This window comes from Nylanderia fulva, unplaced genomic scaffold, assembly GCF_048542155.1.
Source record: "Nylanderia fulva isolate GAGA-0341 unplaced genomic scaffold, ASM4854215v1 Scaffold78, whole genome shotgun sequence".
NCBI classification, from domain to species: Eukaryota; Metazoa; Arthropoda; class Insecta; order Hymenoptera; family Formicidae; genus Nylanderia; species Nylanderia fulva.
The window spans coordinates 340934-367186 of NW_028190894.1; the positions used below are offsets into that span (position 1 = coordinate 340934).

Below are 26253 nucleotides of genomic sequence, written 5' to 3' on the forward strand. Positions count from 1 at the left end.
TCCCGTGATTGTTTTTATCTGTGGTACATCGCAATGGACACAACGCCCACGTGCGGTCAAAGTCGTCAGCTGGTCGACAAGGCGAGAATTGCGCAAATCTACGAGAAGGCCATAATGCGCAAGAAAATCGGCGCCTATTATCGGCCTTGATACATCCGCGATCACGAATCTCCACGCGAATGCCCGACGCAATCCGAAGTTTAATGTCATGTTCTCCGTTCCGTAAGTAAAAATTGGTGTGCCGTTGGCGGCCGATAACTCATAGGTCGATCTCTGTCGTGGACCTCGAACCATCTTTCGAGGAAACACGCAGAGATCCGCGCCCGTGTCAATTAAAAATTTTGTCTTAGTATTCGCGTCAGTTACAAACAAGCGGCGCGCACTGTGTCCCGGGTTGCTCGCCGCTTCTAACGACCTGCTCCTGCGTTTCCCTGCATTTGCATCGAACAGGGTGGTCTGCACTGTCGTGCTTCCGCTCCGAACTGCCAATGGTACCAGCATACGCCGCTGGCCGGTGGACCACGGCTGCTGGATCGCGCTCGCGGGCGCGAACGCGAACACGAACGAGGTCACGAACGACATCGATCCTCCTCTCTGTATCTATTATCTCCGATCGCTTCAATGAACTTACGTATGGCCGTCAGTTGTTCCGCCATCTCCTGTTGCATGGCCAGCCGCATTTGTGCCAGTCGCACCTCCAATCTGGCCGCCTGCATCGCAATCGGGGCCGCCTGCATCGCGATCGGGGCCGCCTGCTGCATTTGCACTTGCGGCTGCTCGAACGCCCGCGCCTCTGTCTCCACGCGCGAACCGGCCACTCCGTCGTCTCGCGTCACAAGCATGTCAAGTCGTTTTTTTTTTTTTTTTTTTTTCACACACTGCTGGTTACTCTCACTCTCGTGTACGATCGGACAGATCGTCTCACTCGTCGAAATGTAAAAACAAAAATGCACTGCTCTCTCACGCGAACACAAAAAAAATCGCGAATTCCCGCTCGTTCGCGATCACGTCGGGACGTCACCACTTTGGTTATCTCGCGCCGTTACGTTTGGAAAGTATCATAAGAGTCGGGAATAAAATAACGTGAGAGGCATTTATTGTATATAATTCAAAGTATATTCTTCGAGGAACACAGTCTTTTAAAATCGATACATGAATATAAAATCGTTCGGATTTATAATGTGCGTCCGTACGCGGCGACTGTCAAGAACGGAATCCCCCTGTCATCTCAAAATGTTCTATCTATATCTTGCCTCAAAAACGCCCTTCGCTAGGCTTCGAGAGGCTTCGCGAATTTTCTATATGTTTTACTTGTTTGTTTCTGTACTACTCGTCTTTCGTCTCGTCTGTTATATTTTATTTATGTTTATTTGTGCCTTTGTCCTTTTCGTATATGTGAGTGTCCGTATTCGTATGCGTGTTTTCCTTGTTAATTTCAGGGAAGTATGTGACGATGTAATCGCCACAGAATAAAATAAATATCATAACTGACTCTTCTTTGAAATCTTTTTCGTTACTTTTATTCTCAACATGCTAATTTTTTATTTTAAAATTTTCATGGGCTACAGATATTCAGATTTAATTACTTGATAACCTGTTAGTAATCAATTTCGGATCTCAATCTAAACTGAACTTTTATCTATCAACGAATAAATATATGTCAACAAATAAAATTCAATGAAAAAAATTAGTTATAAAATTTACACAATTTAACAAGAGAGTTTTTTAAAATATAATTATTGAAAGACTAGAGAAAAGGAATATTTTTTTAAACAAATAAAATACACGAATAATGTGGCTAGATCGCTCTCATTGTAAATAACGGGGATAGAGAATCTATTGCTAGAAGAGCCAATACAGCATCGATTTGAGATAGTTCCTCATCTTGGCAAATTTGCTGTATTGGCTCTTCTAGCAATAGATTCTCTATCCCCGTTATTTACAATGAGAGCGATCTAGCCACATTATTCGTTTGTTACACACGTTGGCTTAATATGCGTGTTTTCATTAGTTTACATTGGGACGAGAGAAGTATATCGGTTTGTTAAGGTGTCTGAATAGCTCAGCTGGAAGAGCAGTCGCCCGGCAAGCGGAAGGTCTCAGGTTCGATTCCCGATTCAGCCGACCTTTTCAGACCGATATATTTTTCTCGTCTACATTAATTTTAGGAAATTTAGGAAGTTTGTTAGGAGGAAAGAGGAGCTTAGAAAATCTCGATTTGGAGATAGTTCCTCATCTTGACAAATTTACTGTATTGGATCTTCTAGCAATAGATTCTCTATCCCCGTTAAATAAAAATCTCTAAAAACTCATCTTTAAAAAAAGGTAAAAAAAGGCGACCAGTTAAGGGCACGCCATTAACAAAAATTATCCATTGCAAACCCATGTAGAATCCTATCCTATTGCAAACCCATGTAGAATCCTATAAAAAATTAATCATTGCAAACCCATGAAGAATCCTAGGCAAAATTAACCATTGCAAACCGATGTAGAATGGTACCCATTGCAAACCTATGTAGAATCCTATGAAAAATTAACCATTGCAAACTCATGCAGAATCCTATGAAAAATTAACCATTGCAAACCCATGTAGAATTGTATTAAAAATTATCCATTGCAAACTTATGTAGAATCCTACATTGCAAACCCATGTACAATAGAATTGTATGAAAAATTATCGATTATAAACCCATGTACAATCGTAACAAAATAATGAAATAAAAAAAAAATTGCGCCAAGTGAAAGTAGAAACTTGTACCAGTGGAAAATTAAAGTTGCAGACATATATAGAGTCGTATAATGAATCAGTAAAAATTTAAATTTGCAAATGTAGAATCGTACCATAAAAAAACTTATCTTTTAAAAAAAAAAATAAACAAGATGCCAAGTCCATGCGCCATGTGAAAAAGAAATAAAAAAATTTTAGTTAAAAAAACTGGGCGCGCTGCTAAGTTTCAAAATTACAATGCACCTTAAAGTAACATTAATTAATTTAAACACAAAACATATTTTAACTGTAATGAGTTTAAAAGTAACAATTTAATTTTAATATTGTTAGAATATTATTTAGCAGCGCTCCCAGTTTTTTTAACTAAAATTTTTTTATTTCTTTTTCACATGGCGCATGGACTTGGCATCTTGTTTATCTTTTTTTTTAAAAGATAAGTTTTTTTATGGTACGATATGGTACATTTGCAAATTTAAATTTTTACTGATTCATTATACGACTCTATATATGTCTGCAACTTTAATTTTCCACTGGTACAAGTTTCTACTGTCACTTGGCGCAACTTTTTTTTATTTCATTACTTTTGTTACGATTGTACATGGGTTTATAATCGATAATTTTTCATACAATTCTATTGTACATGGGTTTGCAATGTAGGATTCTACATAAGTTTGCAATGGATACTTTTTAATACATTTCTACATGGGTTTGCAATGGTTAATTTTTCATAGGATTCTACATGAGTTTGCAATGGTTAATTTTTCATAGGATTCTACATAGGTTTGCAATGGGTACCATTCTACATGGGTTTGCAATGGTTAATTTTGCTTAGGATTCTTCATGGGTTTGCAATGATTAATTTTTTATAGGATTCTACATGGGTTTGCAATAGGATAGGATTCTACATGGGTTTGCAATGGATAATTTTTGTTAATGGCGTGCCCTTAACTGGTCGCCTTTTTTTACCTTTTTTTAAAGGTGAGTTTTTAGAGATTATATCATTCATTTTTGTATATTTTTATGACCGGAATAGAACAATTATTAAACATGTTTATCTAAACTTCTTTGCTTAAAATGATGTGTACAATCATATCCTAGAATCCTGATCATTCCTCCTAAAGCACCCTATTTATATAAATTTACCCATATGTGTGTGTGTGTGTGTGTGTACTAATGTCGAGCATTTTTTATACATTTTCTATTAAATTTAGATAAAAGTTGCAGGATTTCAAAAAAGAAAAAGTTGACACAGACTTTTTCCTAAACGGCGATTTTCAAGGTTATTTAAAGGTCACTTATATTTTCAAAATAGAATTACCTTAATTTTTCTCATATAAATCGATTCCTCGCAATATTTACTATAAAAAGTTGTAAAGGTATAATTTTTACATAATCTTACATAAACTTCGAAATATTACAAATATTTTATTCCATGAAATATTTCAGTTTATGTAAAATTATGTTAACTATCTTTTAAATTATTCACTTTTAGCCATCTTACCCTTACAACCTTTTATAGTGAATATTGCAACAAATTGGTTTATATATATAATATATATATAACATCAGTTATTATTAATTGATGTTTACATTTATTTTTAGACTTACTAGAGCTCTAATGCTCCACATTTTTTGCAAAAACTGTTTATTCTACAGATTTCAAATATGCTTTTAAATGATGATTGAATATTTCCTTTTTTTAATTATTTTTATTATTATTTTTCAATCTCAATCAACTTTTATAACTTTATGCCAGCACGATACAAATACATGTGTCTTTATTTTTTTTATTATTTTCATTATTATTTTTCAATCTCAATCAACTTCTATAACCTTATGCCAGCAGGATACAAATACATGTATGTCTTTATTATTGTATCAACTCTTGTCTTTTCCATGTAACCATGTCTTCATAGTTTGAATTATCCCTTCATCTTCTCAATCTTTCGCAGAGATTTAATTAATTAAATACACTTCACACGAAATAAAGTTTGCTGGAAGATATACAGCAAACGATAACTGTAAAAACATGATTACGTGGAAAGAACAAGAGTTGGTACAGTAAAGGCAAGTAAGTAAGTACATGTAATGTATCGTATTGGCATAACGCTATATCCGCGGAGCAGATAATGTGGCTGTAGAGGTAGTCTGCAGTGCAGCTAATGTGGACGTAGATGTTGATTGAGATAATTGTCTAATATAAAATAGAATTTAAAAATTTAGTTTAAAAAGCTGTTGCATATATAAATAAAGTTTATTTTTTCTAAATTTGGAATATGTTTAATTAATTAATTTTTTAAGTTTATGTTTAATAAATTTTTTAAGTCTGTATTCAATAATTTTATTCATTTGATAAATACATGTATGTCTTTATTTTGATATGTTTAATATAATTAGAAATTCATTATTAATTAGATATGTAAACTATAAATTCATATATAATATTTGAAAATATATGTGAATATTTAAATGTTTATCTTCTCCTTCCTCTCCTTCAATCTCTTTAATATCAATATGTGTATGTGTGTACACGCGCGCACATTTGTACGTATTTATTTAATTATTGGATAGTTGAGAGTACTTAATTGATAAAAAATTATGACAATAATAATCCTTGTTTTTTTTTCTTATTATTTACTCAGATTTTTTTGTCTATCTTATAAGATAAACACTTTAGAGATTGAATATTTCAAGTAAACTAATTGTAAGTAAATTTCACATTAATGCATATAGATGTTTAATCATGAATGTACTAAATAAGTACACAAGACGAACAGTGAGTGAGTGAGTGAGAATGAGAGAGTGTGTGTGTGTGTGCGTGTGTGTGTGAGAAAGAGAGAGAGAGAGAGAGAGAGAGAGAGAGAGAGAGAGTTAGCCAACATAACCCCGCACGCTGCCGATATGGCGGAGCGCCACTATCGCCATCTGTTGTAAAACGTGCAAGATGGACAAAATTACCACTACATGCATCTTGCATGTGTTGTGTACGTGTGATATATGTGTGCGCATGTGTTGTATACGTGTGAATACGTGTAGCACGATACTACTATGTATGCGTGGTCGATGATGATGATAATGATGATGATAATGATGACGGGGACGTTTCTTAATAGAAATTTTTCATATTTCGACTTTGCATTTATATATCTCTGCTTACAAATCACGTAGAGCAGAAATAAAGACACTTTTATTATATAATTCGAACTCAATCTATCGATTAAGTCTAGTATAAACTCGATTGCTTCAGCCATTATTGAGGATTCGAAATATTATAAAGACTCAAATGTCCGACTCGCGTTAAGATACACGGTGTCTCCGCTACGCCCTTAACTGGTCGCGAGACACTACCGTGTCTCTTGATACATATGTAATAAAAAAATTAATAAAAAATAAACAAAAAATTCAATGCAAAATTGATCAATTAATTATTATATTATAATAAATCTGAATTAATTATATTTTGAGACCTTAATTATACTAATTAAATAAGAAAAATAACTTATAAAATTAAAAATCAACTGATACAAAGTTTTGCTCGTATATTGTAAATACAAAAAGTGATAAATAAAAAGGCCAACTTATCGAGCAATTATTAGAGGTGTTCTGTCAAATAAAATTTATTCCATGTATAAACTATTAAACATAAAACATTATGTGAAAGCTACAAACATTCAATACTAAAACTTAAGCAAAAATTACAATCATTATAAAAAAATAAACGTTTTAACCGCACGCGGTCTTCCTCAGTATAATTATTAAAAAATACAAAATCATACAAAAATTTACATAATATCGAAAATTAATGTTAGTTCTTCAAGAGTCGAGAATTTATAAGCAGTTAAAGCGTGTTTCCATCCGTCATGTCCAACAAATGTTCGCCTCGATATGATCTTTGATTTTAATCAAATCTCGAAAAGTTTCATCGTTAATATGCGAGAAAATAAAACGTTCCGTGGGCGCTGCGATTAATAAAAAATTAACGATTAACGTAATCAAAATTAAAATATATATCCCCAACAATTAGCAATATGCTTACTTGACATCGTCCTTCATGACTGTGAATTCTCTCACATTCACTTCATCCTTTTACTTCAGTTATGTCGACGACATCATATTTATTGCCCCTACCTCCTCGCATAATCAAATATTAGATACTTTTAATTCATTCCACCAACATGTACAATTTAGAATGGAGACAAAGAAGAATGGCAGATTAAATTTCTTGGATCTAACTCTGTATTTAATAAAGAACAGGATAGTATATGACTGGTTCTACAAACCAACTTTTTCAGGTAGATACCTAAACTTTTTTTTCCAACATCCGAATTGTCAGAAAAGAGGTACCATAATGGATCTTTTAGACAGAGCGATACTCTTATCTCATCCCTCGAACCACCAAAAGAACCTCGAAATATGCATCAAAATTTTTTACTAAGAAATAACTACCCGTTAGATTTTATTTTTACAACGTTTAAAAAACGTTGATTATTTAATTGCGAAAAACAATAATTGTAAACAGAACGAAGAGTGGTATTTGTTCTTTACAATACCGTATGTTCCAACTATCTCAGAACGAATAAAAGACATAACAAAAAAGATTAATGCAAAAATGGCATACACAAGCCTTAATAAAATGAGCAATCTTATCAAAGTACACAAAAATCCCCTAGACATCTCTAATTGCATGAATGTGGTTTATAAGATAAACTGCAATACTTGTGATGCGTCTTACGTAGGCCAAACTAGTAGGCAAGCACATACGAAAATTATTGAACATCGCAACCACATAAGAAGAAATGCAGCAAATCATTCTGTCATAACTGATCATAGGTTGGAATTTAACCACGATTTTAATTGGAATGAAATACAAATTTTAAATACTGAACCTTTCTTAAACAAGATTAGTCTCGGAAATGTTATACAGGGTGTCCGGTAACTAACGGACCAACGATTACAAATGGATTCTTTGGTCAATTTAAGAACGATTTTTCCTCAGCAAAATGTCGAAAAAGATCATCATTTTTTACAACTTTCCAATATTTGTCATTATGTATCTTTATAATACTAGCCTAAACTAAGCCTCAAATTAAAATTTTATTATAGTAAACTTTACCTGAAATTAACTAAAGAATGTAATTATAATGGACTTTTAACTCCAAAACGTTTAGTTTTTAAAAAACCCATTTTTTTCAATCGCTTATAACTCGAAAATTATTGACTTCTCAACATTTTTGCTAAGGAAAAATCGTCTCCAAATTGGCCAGAGAATCCGCCCTTAATCATTGGTCCGTTAGTGACCGGGCACCTTGTATATTAAAAGACAAAAGAATAGCCTAAATTCGCAAACAGATACAGAACTTTTGCTAGAATCTTATTCCACCATCATTAACAAGTTGCCGAAAATCTAATACAATTATAATTAAAAATTAAATAATTTCTTCCACCTGACTTTATATATTATAATTTATTGTGCTTTTATTATATTTTAGACCTTATAATTGACTCATATTAATTTTGTATTTTTTCTTTATTTTTATATTTATTTTTACTTTTAACTTTTAACTCAAGTGTTTAATATCAGAATTTAACTTTTTTTAAAATAAACAGTGTGTTTTATCTTGTTATTTAGTCTCGTATTTTGTTTTCTTAGAAAGCGGATATTAATAATTCTAGGCATATTCGTCCCCGAAACCGTTTTGACATTATTAGCTAGTTGACTCGCGACTTATAAACATGTTTAACGTTCAATATAAGACTCTGCCCAACACTTTTTCATATGCCATAGATATGTTCGCATACGTGTAAGTTGATTGTTTTTATTAATTTTATTGACGTCATTCCATTATATTAAATTTAATATTAATAAAATGAAGAAAATATATTCTTAGATACTACGAAATACAAATACTACAAATTTTTGTCTTCCGGGCTTTTCAACCGTGCCAAGAAAAAATGTGACTACACCATAGTATTCACAATTATATTTAATGCGGAGTGAATTACGGCTTAAACATTCCTAACCATGCGCTTTTTCTTTATAATGATTTTTATAATACCATTACTTTATGTTTTCACTATGCGCTGAAGATGGCTCAAAAAAAGAGCCGAAACGTCCGCAATTTATACGAGGGTCACTATTTATATTTCGGGAATAGGAACAAAAACAAATAGTTAAGCTGCAAATATATTTTTATTGTTTTTCAAAGTACTCGCCACGATGATCGATACACTTTTGCATGCGCTTAAACCAATTTTCAAAGCATTTATTCCATTCCGAATGAGGTATCTCCAAAACATGATTTTTGAACGCTTCAATAGCTTCTTCGGGCGATGAAAATCGTTGACCACGCAGTTTATTCTTCACGGATGGGAACAAAAAGAAATCATTGGGTGCCAAATCAGGGCTGTACGGCGGATGATCCATCAATTCAATGTTTTGAGTGCTCAAATAGTCTCTTGTTTGAGCCGATGTGTGAGAGCTCGCATTGTCATAATGAAGAACAATCCGACGTCTCTTGTTTGTTTTCCTTATTTCACCAAAGATTTCTGGCAAACAGATAGTTGTGTACCACTCAGAATTTACTGTTCTACGATCCTCTAGAGGCACTGTTGCAATATGACCAGTTTTTCCGAAGAAACAGGCCACCATTTTCTTTGAAGTGCTTCGTGCGCGAACAACTTTTGTTGGATTTGGTTCATCTTGGAACACCCATACAGTCGACTGCTGCTTACTTTCGGGCTCATACGAATATATCCATGATTCGTCACCTGTCACGATTTTATAAACGTCTTTTGGAGCACCGCGATGGTATTTCTTAAGCATTTCTTTGCACCAATCGACACGAGCCTTTTTTTGAGCGATTGTCAAATTATGTGGAATCCAACGCGAACATAACTTTCGCACAGCTAAGTGTTCATGTAAAATCGCATATATGCTGGTGGAACTAATGCTTAGGGATGCCTCAATCTCACAATAGGTTACATGACGATCTTGCTTAATCATTTCGTGCACAGCATCGATGTTTTCTGGCACTACAGTCGATTTTGGACGACCTTCACGAAACTCGTCGGACAGCGAACTACGACCACGATTGAATTCACTATACCAGCGATACACAGTGGTTTTTGATGGAGCTTTATCGCCAAAAGTCAAATTAAGTTGATTGACGCACTCTTGTTGTGATAATCCACTTCGAAAGTCGTAAAAAATCATCGCACAAAAATGTTCACGATTCAGTTCCATTTTTTGCCGAGACGAAACTTTCAACTAAATATAAAATAAACAAATAGCGTCCGTATGACAAAATGTTCTGAGTACGTATATCATCAAAAATGTCAAACTTTACGATGGAACCGTCAGATGGACTCACATGACATCAGTGTTGCCAATTCCCGAAATATAAATAGTGACCCTCGTATTGTTACACCTAATGTAATCTTTATGATAATTTAATTTTATTCATTTAATTTTTTATTATTAGCACCTTAACCGCGTCCTGGCCCTCACAACTAACTTACATCGAGACTTAAATATTTGTTTAAATAATATTTATTATATTTTATTATCTTTAATTTATTAAATTCTATTTAGCATTTATCAATATTGTATACATACCGTTCTTTGGGTTGATGTTTTCTTTACAAAGTATTTTCCATTTCGCAATCATTTCTTGATTTTTTGGAAATGAAATATATCTCACATTTTTATTATTACGTAAAGTATTTTTACATTTTTTAAATGAACACGACAGCATTATAAATAAAATTTTTTACATTAATAAAATTCACGAAACTGCACATAACATGTGTATCATGACACTTTCATAACGTTTACATTTATATTTATAGTCACGTTGATATAGTGATTTTGCAAGATGGCGGAAACTTGGTGCTGCGCAGACTGTGACGAAAACTTGTCCGAAAAGATAGCACATCTATTCTTTTGTTGGGCAAAAAAAAAATCGAGAAAATCTAACCTTCTTATTTCGCGAGTTAGTTTTAATGTGATAACGAACGTTTCAAAGTGCGAATTCCATTATAAAAATAATAATAATAAAACGTAGAAGTCTTTATTTTATCAAGCAAAAGAAATGTATAAACAAAAAAAATTTGCATTAATTTGGTGGCTAGCAACGAAAGAGAAGAACATAATAAATGAAGGATTTCAAGACACAAAAGAAATCAAAAGCTGAAGCAAAAATTCTTTCCATAAGCGGTAAGTTATCTCATCTTCTTTCTTTTAGTCACGTTAAAAATAATTAACTATCTCTTTTTATGTACGTAACATTAAAAAATATTATTAAATATTGATTTTTATTATAGACAATGAAAATGAGTTACATAAATTAATCGTATCGACCAATGGGGTCATTCACGATTTATGGAAGAAAATTTTCTCTGCTGACGTAATAAACGAACACGATAAAGGAAAAAAATCGAAAAAAGTCATCGAAAGTACAAGAAAATCCACGAAAAAACAAACTGAAAAAAAAAAATAGCAAATACACCGCACATCTTATCGAACGTTATTTTATCAAATATCGGTGCATCATCATCATCATCATCACAGTCTTGCACATGTTCAACTTTTTCCAACGAATCCATAACCACAACATCAAATTTGTCATGCTTTTCATTTCATAAAAATCAATCTTATAATTTACAAAACATAAAATCACCACAGACATCAACATTTAAAACCAACCATCATTTCATCTTTAACCTGTGCTCCTTCACCATTATATAATATTACGCAACACAACATTATTTAGCCTATTTCTTCTGCATTACACCTTAAACAACAATCTAACAACAGAATTTACACAAAAATAAAAATCGAAAATAAAAAAAAATATATAACAGAAAAAACATGCAAATACAATACAGACAATACACAGACATTCACTACAATTAATGCGAACACAGAAAGATTAAATGAGAGAACATAAACACAATACAACAACAAAACATATCACGTATATATTTAAAGTCACACAAATTCAGATTCAGATTCATCATCATATTCTCACTCATGTTTATACATAGTTTGGAAAATTCACACAGTTCGAAAAATTCACACAATTCGAAAAATTTACACAGTTCGAAAAATTCACACAGTTTACAAGATAAACAAGGTTCACTAGAAAGTGAAAAAAATAATGTTGAAATTGGAATATTTTCTGGGCTTCCAAATGGAATAAGTAAGCATTAATTTTGTTTATCAATTATTGGCATTAATTAAAATTTTTATTTTATTATTTACAGTCACCAAGAGAGATATTTATTTCCAAGAAAAACGATTACAAATGATGAAAAGGGCGTACAAAAATAAAAAAATAGATATTGAATTAAAAGAAATCTTCGCGGTAATATTTAAAAATTTTATTTATATATAATTAATGTATATATAAATTATTTATATATATATATTTCATATACAGGGTTAATATCACTGTACCTCAAAATAACTAATATAATAATAAATTATATTTACCTGTCTTCCAGAATCTTATTAATAATCTTTTTTATTTTCTTTATACTTTTTAGGTTATATAAAATACTTTTTCTGCTTCAATTTCTTTCTTCACAGTACATTTGTATACATATATTCACGTGCGCATATGTATGGATCCGTTCCGAAACAGTACCAATGGCCAAGCTTTCAATTAGCTTATTTAACGATGCTGCACGTTGGATCCACGGATAATATAGAAATATATATTATGTATACTATATAAATAAATAAATAAATATATACATATATATATATATATATATATATATATATATATATATATAGATTACATTGCAATATTTGGCATAAAAAGTTATTATCAACTACAATTAACCAGTTAGAAGACTATATGGTCAAACGGGTACCACTCTTTTATCAATAACTGCATTTAACAGAACAAAAACTGCTGAGTTGTTTTAAACAATTTTTGAGTGTCGCCATCTAACGGTCTGACTTGGAATTAATTTTCATGTATGTACCGTTTAACATGCGTGATCCGTGCTTCGAAGTAAAATAAATATTATTTTTGTATATATTTTTTGTTTAAAGTTTGAAGAACTCTAATAACAAAAAAAAAATATATATATATATATATAAATAATGTTAGTTTTATTTTAATTTTATATATAAATCTGTTTTATTGACTAAGACTAAGTTTTATTGATTATCCTTGTCGGTGACAAAATGGAAGCACTGAACACAAATCTGTCTTCAAAATTGCTCCATCATATTATAATTTTAAGAGACATTAAACTTGCAAAAAAAAATCACGAACTTTGTCATATTATAGCTACAATATGCGACGTGCTAAAGAAGTTTTCTTGCCACCAAAATAAAGTATATTGTTAGGACTTTCAACCTTCAATAAGAATTTTCGGTGTCAGTGTCGGTATGGTTCATAAAATATCCATAGTTGAACATAATATTTATTAATATACGCCAGAATCGGTTTTTATTTTACTATGGTCGATAAATTAGAGATTATTAATACTAATTATTTGCCGTTGGTAAATTAAAAATTATTAATATTAATTATTTGTCATCGGTAAATTAGAAATTATTATTTATACTAATTATAAAAAGTTTTAAATAATATTATAACTTTGAAAATAAGTACAGTATCGTTATTATTTTAAATAATATTCTAATACTATAAACTCGCGATTAATATTTTTGATGGTTATCAGCCGATTTCTGTCAAAATATATATTAATCAAACATAAGATATTATAACATATTATATGTACAATATTTATAACATATCAATATTTTAATCTAATATATTATTACTTTAATCGGAATTCAGTTAAGTTTAAAGTATTATAACATATTATATACAATATTATTATTTTATATAAACTTGAAATAAACAGACTTTGAGAGTCAAACACGGATGTTTGTGTACTGGAAAATTTATTTTTCACTATGCCTTATAATTTAAGGGGCTCAGTTTTATCAATAAAATGCGAAGGGTGATTTAGTCATGAACCTTTTTGTTTGCTATACAGATGAATAAACCTTTAATCAAAATAATTTCCTCCATTTTCTACTACTTTTTCTTATCTCTCCGGCAATAGGGCAATCTCACAACGGTAGAACGCAATGTCTTTTGAGGCGATCCATTCATCCACTCATTTTGGACTTCTTCGTAACTGCAGAAGTGTGCGTGTCCGTAAGTGTGTGTTGCATCGATCGGAAGAGATGGTAATCCGATAGTGCCAAGTCTGGAGAGTACACTGGACGCGGGAAGATTTCCCATTCAAGCTTTAGAAGTGTCTGCTTCATGCTTTTCGTAAAATGCGGTCGAGCGTTATCATGCAAAAGAATGACTTTGCGTCGATTGCTGGCTATATATGTCTTTTTGCATCATTTCGTCACTCAATCGGCATAATTGCTGTTGGTAGCAATCAGCTATGATGGTTTCATTTGGATGCAAGAGCTCATAATGCAGCACACCCTCCTGGTTCCACCAAATGCAGAACAAGGTCTTATGCCCCTGAAAATTTCTCTTCGGCGTTGAAGTGGATGGTTGGCCAGGGTCCACCGCTTGGGATTATCAAAATAAATTTATTTCTCATCATTAGTCACGATACGCCACAAAAACTCTTTTCTTTGCCTGGCAAGCAAAGAAGTCGCGATAGACAAACGATTTAAAATGGCATTTTCTGACAACTCATGTGGTAGCCATATCCTTTCCTTATAAATTTTTTTCATGGCATGCAAGCGTTTTGAGAGCGTTTCGAAATCGTACAAGCCAAACTCTACATGTTTTTTCCGATGGAATTTCATCACCATACTCTTCGGATAATAAGCGATGCGGTTTTCTTGCGATCAAAGTAGTGAAGAAGCACATGTCGGAAAAATAACTTATCGCGGTTCATTTTCAATCTATTGAAAAATTTTTTTGGCATCGAGAAATCTAACCTGTGAGGACTGAATCACTTTCAGCAATGTTTAATCTACAAAAGACATGCGATTTCACCGTCGAAACTCGCCAGCATTGGAGCCGACACTCTCTAGTAGCGAGCGGCAGGAATTAAGTTTGCCATCTAATATTGTGTAAAAAAATAAAAAAATTTCAAGACCGATAAAAAATATAATTTTTTAACTTTTTAAAATTTTTTTACCTAAAATTATGGTATTTCTCGTTTGTTAACATTAATATTTTAATTGTGGAAAAAGATTTTTTAATTTGTATAGCCAATAAAGAGATTCATGGTCAATCAAATTTCTCATTGCAATTAATAAAAGAAAGCATTAGGGTCATCTTAAAATCTCCAAATGAGATTTATTCTTAAATGAAAATTTTAGCAGCATGCCAACTAAATTTCGTGCACCGTGCACAATTATAAGGCGCAGCGAAAAATTAATTTTCGCTATCCAACACACAAACATTCTCGTTCGGTTATTATAGTTTATTTCATATTGAATATAGGAACTTTTAAATTTTTCTTATTATTTTTATTGCAATTCTAATATCATATGTAGATCACATTGTAGATCATATGCGGATATTATTGTATATCTCGTCGATCTCTACAATATTGCCCTTTGCTTTTGAACCCTGCATTTCCAAGATAAACAGGAAAAGCGAATTAAACGGCGATATCTCCAAAACGACAAAGAGCAAATAATTTTTGTGTGGTTAAACGATGTAAAATCACATTATGTCTTTAAATTGTTTGATCGTAAATAAAAACATGTTTTTTTGTTTCTATACACAAAAATGAACAAATATACACATTGTAGATCTTGTCGATTTCTACAAGATTACTCTTCGCACTTTTGTCCTAGGTCGCGTCTTTTTCGAGATAAACGAGAAAACCACATTAATCGGCGATCTCTTTGAAAAATTGAGTCTAACGTAGTTGAGACAGAGAACAAACTTGTAGATCTCGTCGATTTCTATAAGATTTACTATTGCACATTTGTTTTAGAACGCGGTATTTTCAAGAAAAACACGAAAAACAAATTAAAAGATGATATGTCCGAGACGGTGAATTTACGCAGATGGGGCAAAGTATGAACTTGTAGATCTCGTCGATTTCTACAAGATTGCACTTTTGCACCTTTACCCTACGACGCATTCTTTTCGAAATAAATACAAAAAATCAATTAAACGGCGATATCTAAAATTTTGTAAAAAATTACTTATCTTTCCTATTGATAAACTTATTAGAAAATTAAAGAGCACGTTTAGAAACATGGGAAAACAATGAATTTACTTTGTTTTATTTCTTGTTTATTTTTATTATTCATGTTATATATGTATATTTGTTCATTTTTGTGTATAGAAACAAAAAAACATGTTTTTATTTACGATAAACAATTTAAAGACATAGTGTGATTTTACATCGTTTAACCACACAAAAATAATTTCAAATTAATCCTAACTCGCTTAATTAAATATTTCCCCTAATTGTATATAATTTAATAAAATAATTGATTTAGTTCCAATCTAATCATTTTAACTTTATCTTTGTAATGTTTTAGTGCATATTCACTAAAAATTAAAAAATTGCCCTTTGCATCTTTGCTCTATATCGCGTCTTTTTCGAGGTGAATCTGAAAAACCACATTAAACGGAGATATCTCCGAAACGGTAAGGCTTACGTAGTTGGGACATAGGATCTAAAAACATTTATAATCGAAATAATTGAACAAAGGCCTTTTTTCGAGCAAATTTTTTGACAATTAATTTATTATTGAAATATCATACACTGCGGAACGTGAAGATAACATAAGTAAATGTTCGAAACGTTCCGCAGTGTATGATATTTTAACAATAAATTAATTGTGAAAAAATTTGCTCAAAAAAAAGATCTTTGTTCAATTATTTTGATTATATATATTATTATTATTCGAGCCAATCTTTTTTTGTATTATATAATTGTCATCTTAAAAATATTATTCGTGGATAAAATATTAAATAACAACAAAATCTTCATAGAAGAAAAAAACACGAGTATATTAAAAAAATTCGACAATGTATGCAAATGTGCTTTGTAAAAATTTTTCTAAATTCGAAAATAAAATTTAAATATCTTAACATTTTATATCGTATTTTAATTAATTATTGAAAATAATTAAAATACGATGTAAAATGTGACAACGCCGCAAAAATTTTTCATTTATTGGAAATTGGCAGCAATTTTTTCCAATTATGTCAGAATTGTCGGAAGTCAGGTGTCGGCTGTCAGATACGACTGAGGTTAATGATGAAACTCAATGTGAAAATCTCGTTACTGGAAGACGTATTATTATTAATATTTCAACTCTTGCCAAAGGCCTTTGGTGTTGTTCTTGTAAAAAATATATTTCTCTTGATTTTATTAAGAAAGAAATACGAGAGGCAAATATGCAGTGTTTTATCATCGATATTGCGTTAAACCGATAATCACAGTTATTTTTTAATAATAATTTCCAAAGCTAGTAAATCGTTTTAAAATTGTGGGAACATTTTTACATCTATGAAGAATATAATATTACAAAATCAAATTTTTATCATTGTTTTTTCATAGTTCGTGAATAATTTAATACCTGTTTTTTAAACGTTTACATAGATCCTATGTTAAAATCGCAAAATTCAAAAATTAATAACTTTTAAAGGAGTAAGAAGTAAAAAAATTTGAAATAATTCATGACGATTTAGAACGTTATTAAGAATTTAATTGAAAATTTACGGCAATCCAATACATCCTTAAAATGAGAACGTTTTATACTTTTGCCACTTGTTTCGTAGCGAATATTTGAATCGAACAGTCAAATCTTCATTCTTGTATAAAGTTCTGCATAAAATATCTTACTTGATTGACACATTAACATTTTTTTATTTTATAGTATATGCAAATGTTATTGAAAGATATAAACACATATATTGCAATTTCTCGCAGGATATAATATGACCTTAAATTTTCAGTAATTTATTAATATTAAACAATATGGTTTCTTCTCTATAAAAGTAATCAATTCCGAAAGCATATATGATATATTGTAAAGATTGTAAAATTGCAAAGATTAGCACCGATTAATTAATTAATTTTGTAACACGTACCGTGGACGCAAAAAGATTCTATCTTGATGTCCCTTTTTGTAAGCGATAGAATAAAGCCAGAAAATAATGTAAGTTAATCTCGTCTCATAAGTTTTCTACATATTTATTTAAAGTGATTAAGAGATTAGCCAGTTAACCGCGTGTAGACGAAAAATTGTATATTATGAAATGGTGTTATAACTGTTTGCCTATTTTCCTTTTTTTATTTCGTCCACGCGATTAACTGGATTTGTCTCAAGTATTGTAAAAGATTAGGGATATGTGCTGAGAATTCTCAGTAAATAAAAATTTAACAACTAAACTTCTAAAGATACACTTGACATTATATCGACATCAGGAAACTGTATTCTAAAAATATTTTTCAGCTCATCAGATAGTTCACAGTATTTGAACGATATGAAGATCTAAGCTGATACATCATTATTCAGATTTCTGCAAAAACTTTGAATTTAACCATCCCTTTTATGAATAAAAATGTTTGCGCAGTAAAAGACCAACGCGTATCGTTGAACACTAAATTGTATATGTCTTGTGCCTTATAGATGTTTATTAAAATTTTTTAAATGTATTTATTTTTTTGTAGCACAAGTAAGAATATCGAGATAATATTTGTCGATCCTTTTTGTTTTGCAAATCTATGATGCGTAACATTTATGTGTAATAAAAATAATTTGTCATATATAAATATTGATTATAATAAAAAAAAAGTTGTTTGATACATTAATCAAACTTTAACTGTAGACTTTATTATTTAAAATGTTATATACAATAAGAATAATCGATATACACACTTATATATGCAGAATTACCGAAAACTGAATATTTTATAAGATACTTTACATTTTATGTCAAAAAGTTGTTAGCTTCAAACCTTTATAATTCAAAGAGTACTCTATGAAAAAATACTTTATTATAGGGATTTGGAAAGCTCTTGAGATAACCTACAAGAATATGTAATGAAAAATAGGTAGATTCACTTAAGAAATTGAAGATGACCTTTACGTGACCTTCAAATGATTCTTCAAGGTTAAATCAATAACACTATCTTATGTCTCCCTTCGAGTCAAACAACTTTCATCTGAAACAATTTTTTTATATCTTTTATAGTAGTCGAGATATTTGCGTGGAACATTTAAAATAGGACACCCTGTATATAAAAATACAATATATATTTAAAATTAAAATATACTTTCGCATCGATCAGTACATAATTAAGATATATAATAAAATGTGCAGTATTTGTCGAATTATATGGTTTAATATAATTTAATTAAATAATTTTGACAAAAAATTAATATATTACAATCTTTGTTTTTCACAAGTTTCAAAAATAAAAATTATTTTGATTTAATAATTAACTTAATGTAGCACGAATTTCGGTTCAAGAGTAGTGAAGCAGAAATATTTTATTTCTATTTCTTAATTATTTTATAAATAGATAAGTATACAAAACTGAATGTAGTGTACAAAACTGAAGATATAGAAAAAGGAGAGAAATAAACATTACATTTTTTCATACAATCTTTAGCTATTGTTTAAATCCAATTGAAATAATTGTTGTAATTAATTTTTACGTCGCAGTAATATAATTATTTTTACATAGACATTATTAGCGCAAAAGAAAACTTTGCTGTCATCATTTCAAATAATAATATAATTATTGGTATATGTTACATCGATAAATATTTAAAAATCTTTATGATAGTTTATGTTCTTTTTCTATTTGAGTTACATTAAATAATGAAGTTATATTAAATAATAAAAGTGGAAAAACATGTAAATTTAAGAGTTTATGAAAATAAATTATTCTTTTCATAGAGCACTCATTTTTGATAATATACTAAAATATATCAAAAATCTTACTTTTTATTATCAACATAATTGCGTGTATAATTTATTTAATTATGTGTTCATATTCTTAAAAGTAGATGCAATAATAAATCACAGATACACATGTTTCATAATTTACGTCTATAAATTATGCAGCGTTGTTACTTTAATGAAAAATTAAAAATTTTGAATTATTGTTTGTGGATGCTTAGTAAAGGAAAAATTATTAAATAAAAGTCACTACACCAAATCTTTTTACATAGACAATACATTTATAAGATATAGGTTTTTATAATATGTAACTATCAATCTCGCAGTTAACAAATAAATATCCTACTAATGAACATTGATCATATATTTTATTTCATAATTCCTGAATTCCTGTCTTGAGAATTGCAGAAAAATTATAATTAAAAATTGTTAGACTTATTTTTCATTAAAATCGCCTTATGTAATTGAAATTCTGAAGCATTTTATATATCAATTAAATTGAAAAAGTCTTTTGTATATTTTATTGCAGCGCATGATCTTGATGTGCAATGTTTTCGTCATTTATATTTTTGATGTAGAATAAGATAGAATACGAAGAAAACTAATATTTTTTAATATATGTATTTTACAAGCAAGATAATTTTTTACACTTATCTATTTTTCATTATTTAATTATTTTTGTATAATTGTTATAATGTTAATAGAAGTAATTAGAATACGAAGAAAACTAATATTTTTTAATATATATATTTTACAAGCAAGATAATTTTTTACACTTATCTATTTTTCATTATTGAATTATTTTTGTATAATTGTTATAATGTTAATAGAATTAATTATCCATTGTCACACCATTACAATCGATGGTGGCGATCTTGGTAGTGAAACTTCTATTCGAGAACTGTTCTTGTAAATGTTGGATTTCTATGTCTGTGAGATTTGGTCGTAACATAATGTATGCAAATCCGCCTTCAAAACCTGTAAGCTTTGCTCCGTATTCAAACTGACTTGCAATCTCCGAAATTGTATCAAAGTCCGGTTGCGACAAATTATATTCCCTCAACAATTGTTGATTTCTTATAATGTGTGACTGCAAAACACAAAAATGTTAATTATAAAATGTTATCAATTTCCGGCAAATAATTATGTATTGGAAAATCTTGTCAAGGCTAAAGAATATACAAGGTGCCTCATAGGAAACTGCTGAAATTAATTAGCTGTCATTTATTAATGCATGCAGTTTATTTTATTGATAAAATAATGAAAAAGTGCTAATAATCACATAAACTAATGATAAATATTTTTAACAGTGCCAAATTTAATAGCAACTATTAGAAGGATCGTCAATAACATTAAAAGTGACATGTTAAAAAAAGTTTTGACGAGTTTTCGTAAAAGAACAGAATTTTGTACAAATTTAAATGGTACATACTTCGAAAATATTTATCATTAGTTTACACATGTGATTATTAACACTTTTTTTATTACTTTTTTCAATAAAATAAACTGATATACAAATATTTTATTTATATCCATTAAAAGCTGTAGACTTTCCTTTTTTCAACACAATTTTTGTTTTCTCAATAACTGCATGCATTAAAAAATGACAACTAATTAGTTTCAGCAATTTCCTATGGGATACCCTGTAATATATAATAAAATAATATCATTGTTAAATAAAAATAAAAAAAATACCTGTAAGTTCCTGTAAGCATTCTGATGGACAATAGGATCTCCGATGTTACGAATATTGTCAATATATCTAAGTCTATTATATATTGTTGTTGCAACTTCATCTAATAAATTTATGAAAGTTTCAAAATCCGGATGTACAGAATTCAGCACTGCTATTTGTAGCGCTCGGTTCTTTTTATCTTGACGAATATTTGTTGCGATCACTAGCACCTTTAATACCGTTTTTAAATTTATGACATTTGTAAAAAAAGATTTATAATACGCACGTTGATAATTTCGTACTTGACCGTAAATGCAAGTTTCGGCATCGATCGCGGGAAATACATATTCTTGCATAAAATCTTCACAAGACTCAGTATAACGTTTAATCGTCTCCAAATCTTCATAGTTAAATCTAATGTGATCACCACTCTGTAGACACTTCCAATGAAGAAAACATCCTGCCAGACACGCAGCGAACGATGTCGAACTGCCAAGGCCAGACCCGAAAGGTATTTCAGTGGTCACCAACACCCGAAAAGGCGATCTTCTTTTGAGATTATAAGTCAAAGAATAAAATAGGTAAAAGAATATATGTAAGCTAAATCTCTGCTCAAATGTCTTCCACAAACCGTGCATAGTGATAAAGTATGTCACGTATCGAAGAAAATGGATTGGATTCGATCGAATTTCTGAGAGATCTGTGTTAAAGAAGTAGCTTTCAACAATTTCTAGAGGTATGTCCTTTTCTAAGTCAATCCGAGAGAAATTGATCGAAATAATTCTTTCAGATTCAGGCAGTTCCTGGAATTCGAGTCTGGTGCGAAGACTTAAGCCGGCCACAATCAAAGTTTTGTTATACGTCGCCGAGTGCTCTCCGGATAAGACGATTCTTCCTGGTGCGGAAATTTTAAAATTAGCCATTCCTTTATTCAATAAAAATATCTCTTCCTCACAAAACTGACGTAATATTGAATAGTTGAGAGTTGATAATATATATTAAAAATGTAAGGTCGCACTAATAAGAATTTTTGAAACGTTCGTTATCGCACACAAGAGCGTGTTTATATGTCCTGTACACACTTTCGCGTCTCACTTGTAACTGATTTCGTCTCGGACATATAATAACATCATGTCGAAGTCATGCTTTCCAATATGGACTACAATGTCAAACTTTTTCAATATTTTCGGAAGAAGGAAAATATATGTATGCCTAAATATAATCCAATATATATTATTTTCAATATCATAAATTAAAATAAAAAAGCAAATTGAACCCCTTAGGCTAAAACGTTTATAATGTTAATCACTTAGATGTAAAATACTAGATTGAGTTCTGTCCTTGCTGTCGCAAGTGTCTTGTGTCAAGTTACCGATTTAACTAATATTATTTTTAATATGCGAGAGAAGTCGTGTGTTATGTGTCATTATAACTGCTATTATATTTTTAATCTCTATAAAAAGTCAATATTACAAAAAGGCCGAACATACAATGTTTTTAAATTATATTTCAGACAATTCGTCAAGAATATGAAAATATTTGCTATTGAAACATTCCGCATCTTTATTTAAATTGATATTATTTCTCCTCCTTAATATAAATCATTTCAGAAATGAGTAGCTCAAAAATAAATATAAAATCAAAGCTAATTATGAATGATATATTAATTTTGCAAATTATTATCTGATCTGATATAAAAATGATCAAAGAATCACTTTTATATTTTTAAGAAATACATACTTATTCTGTTTTGAAGAAAAAGTTCAACAAGTCTGTTAAACATCTATATATAGCTAAAAAAGCTAATAAAAAATCACGCTTGATGCAAGCAATTTAATAACATAAATTCTTATAATATGAGATTATTAAATGTGTTGGTAAAAATTAATAATTATTAATTTTTTAGTTATAACTTTTCATTTTTTTGTTGCAAGTGCGGACACATAAAAATCAATATGTTTAGTTTTGTTTTTTATAAAATTGTTAGAAATTATTTATGAACATTAATCAATTATAAATTAAATTAGAAATTATAAGCGCGCGCTTGTGTTGTCTAGTAATTTAAATAGTCTTATGGAAAGTATCAAAAGAAAACAATCATTAATAAATATAAAATAAAATTTTAAGAATCGCGATTCTAAGAATTACTAAAGATTCTCAGAATTATAAATTTTTACAAAGTTGAAAAAATGTTAGGAAAATATATTCCCTCTTTTTCTTTAAAGAGATACTAAAATAACAAATCAAAATTCTGAAAACAAATTTTACTAAACTCTTAACAATATAATCATTAAAGAGATACCATGAAAGAGATAGCAATTGTCAAAAAAATTAAACTATATCAAAAATCAAGAAAGTAATATGATTTCTTATACATATACATTTCTTATATGGTATATATATATATATATATATATATATATATATTACTTGAGATTTTAGTTTTTTTTTATCGCTATACAACTTGCTTAATTAAGAGTAGAATGATGAAGAGGAAGATAAATCGTCGATTAGCTTTGGGCTTCGTTTTCATGATAAAGGTTTCCTCATCTTTCAACGTTTTTCTTTCTTAATGATTGAAACAGAGATCTCTTAAGAACTCTTAATGATTTCGCAAAGTAACAAAAACCTACCTCCTTATTTTTCTATCTCTCAAAATGATACTGCAACGAAACATTAGACCGAAGAAGAGACAAATCCAAAAACTGGCCGCGATTGTCAGAATCGCTTGTCAGACTTATTGAGATCGAAATGTATTTAAGAAATAATAAAAGTATTTATTTTTTATTTTATTAGAACTGAAAAATATTTTTCTTTTGATAAATTATTTATAATTACTAATCACATGCGTATATACACATATACATATATTTTTTGTATATTTTATAATAATAATTGTATATTTTATATTGTATTATATAATAGTTTATCTTACAGAATTTTAGAATAATAAGCGAAGATTAGCGGTTTTAATTAAAATCAGATAATAAGAAAATATATACTTAAAGAATATAAAATAAAAGCAAATAAGAATTAAAATCTATGTTGCATATTAATATGTTAATCTAATATGTATAATACATATAATCTGATGCAGTTGAAAATTACAGTGATACATAAAATTTTGTTTTATAAAATAAAATTATTTTATAAAAAATTATTTATAAAAAATTTTATAGAATTTTAGAAAATGTTTTAATACACAAACTGAATTATGAAAGATGACTATCTCTTTGAATGGTTCACAATGTAGATTGAAATGTGTTGGACGATCATGGGCATATGGAAACATAATAAAAAAAGGAGATTGAACGATCTTAAAGGTACGTTTCCACTACGCTGATATTTCTATATCCAAAATACAAAAGAATAATTTAACAGAGAATAAACTTTTAGAGAAAAGTAAAAATATGGGCGTAAAAAATATTCTAATTCTTAAAAGTCTTTTATTAAGTTTTAAATATCCTTCTCGAGCGGTGCTAATATTATTAAGGTCTTATTGTGATCGCTGAACATTCTTAGGAGAGAAATTTTTCATTCTTAATTATTGATAAATATCGATCTATATATAATATATATAGGGTGTCCAATTGTAATTGGTTACACGATATGATAGCGCTACTGATTTTTTTGAAGCGCGCTTTTCAAGGTCATTCAAAGGTCACTTATGTTTTTTTTAAACAAAATTACAATTTTGTTATATTAATAAATCGATTCCTCGGAATTTTTGGCATAAAAAGTTATAAAGGTATATAAGATGGCAAAAAATGAATAACTTATGAGATATTTTATACTTAAATTTGGTATAAAATATTTTGTAAACTATTCATTTTTTGATTATCTAAAAGTACTTAAATTATGAAATATCTCGTAAAATATTAATTTCCTTTTGACAATTTTTCTCAAATACTTTTAAAAAATAATGAAAAGAAGAATCGATTAGCGCGAAGAAAACACATAAGTTGTAAAAAAGTACGTAGCGTTTAATTGTAAGTTATTAATTACATACTTTTTCTTACAATGTGTTTCTTAAAATTCGAAAAAATAAAGTTTGTGTTATACATATATGTATTTTATTAACTCTCGAATACATAATAAAAAAGTATTCTCGATTAAACTCTTTTTAAAATTTTTTAATTACTTATTTACATTTTGATTATAAATTTTAATTATATTTTTACTTTTATCGTTGTAATAAAATATTACATAAGCGTTCTGTAAAATAATATCACACTTGCGAATGAAATAAGAAAATAATCATTTTTCTTCTGCGTAAACTTTGTATTATGTTCCTCAAAAGAAGAACAAATGCATTTAACGATTACAATCGTTGAAAGTTGAAAATAGATATCGCTAGCTTTAATAACTATACGTGTTTCGCGTAAACTTAAATAAGATAAAACGATATAAGTTCATTTATCATCATTAAGTTGAAGCGATTACAATGATAAAACTGCTCACGTAATGTCCTAAGGACGAGTTGTCACGCTAGAATGCGAGAATATGATAAAAAAAGTATTATGCCATGAGACTTTTCAGTTATATATTTTGATATATTTAAATATAAATAATTTAATGGTTTTTTAAATATGTGTGTAAACAAAAAAAAATAATTATATCAATTATGTAAAATATGATATATATTATAAAATATTAGTATTTAAAAAGAAGAGAAGAAGCATTAAATAAATTAGAATTTCACCAATTTTTAATAAATAATGAAAATATATGGATATATGTATATATCCAGATGATGGCAAATGATGCATTTTGACATCAAAATGATGTCATAATAATTACTGTGGCTATCTGGATATATATGTACATATATAACATACATTTACGTATTCACATACATATACATATATCAAAATTGACCATTATACGCTGCGCGAAAGAGATTTACGTGCCTTCTAATCGATTGGATCGTAAGCTTGGCGTTTATATGGAGGTCCTAAAAA

The 26253-nt window shown here is 29.4% G+C and overlaps 1 protein-coding gene across 2 annotated transcripts; it reads right to left on the reverse strand.

Annotated features, from left to right (window-relative positions):
• Positions 1-20348: 20348 nt before the first annotated feature.
• On the reverse strand, positions 20349-22648 carry LOC114943516 (mevalonate kinase-like). 2 transcript variants are annotated; one of them, XM_029319151.2, is made up of 3 exons: positions 21595-22648; positions 21313-21522; positions 20349-20707 (listed from the first exon to the last, which is right to left on the reverse strand). In XM_029319151.2, the coding sequence occupies exons 1-3, from the start codon at positions 22213-22215 to the stop codon at positions 20450-20452; spliced, it is 1089 nt and encodes a 362-aa protein (XP_029174984.2). In that variant the 5' UTR covers positions 22216-22648; the 3' UTR covers positions 20349-20449. The 2 variants fall into 2 exon arrangements, with proteins under 2 accessions (XP_029174984.2, XP_029174983.2); XM_029319150.2 differs by having other exon boundaries at positions 21313-22647.
• Positions 22649-26253: the final 3605 nt, after the last annotated feature.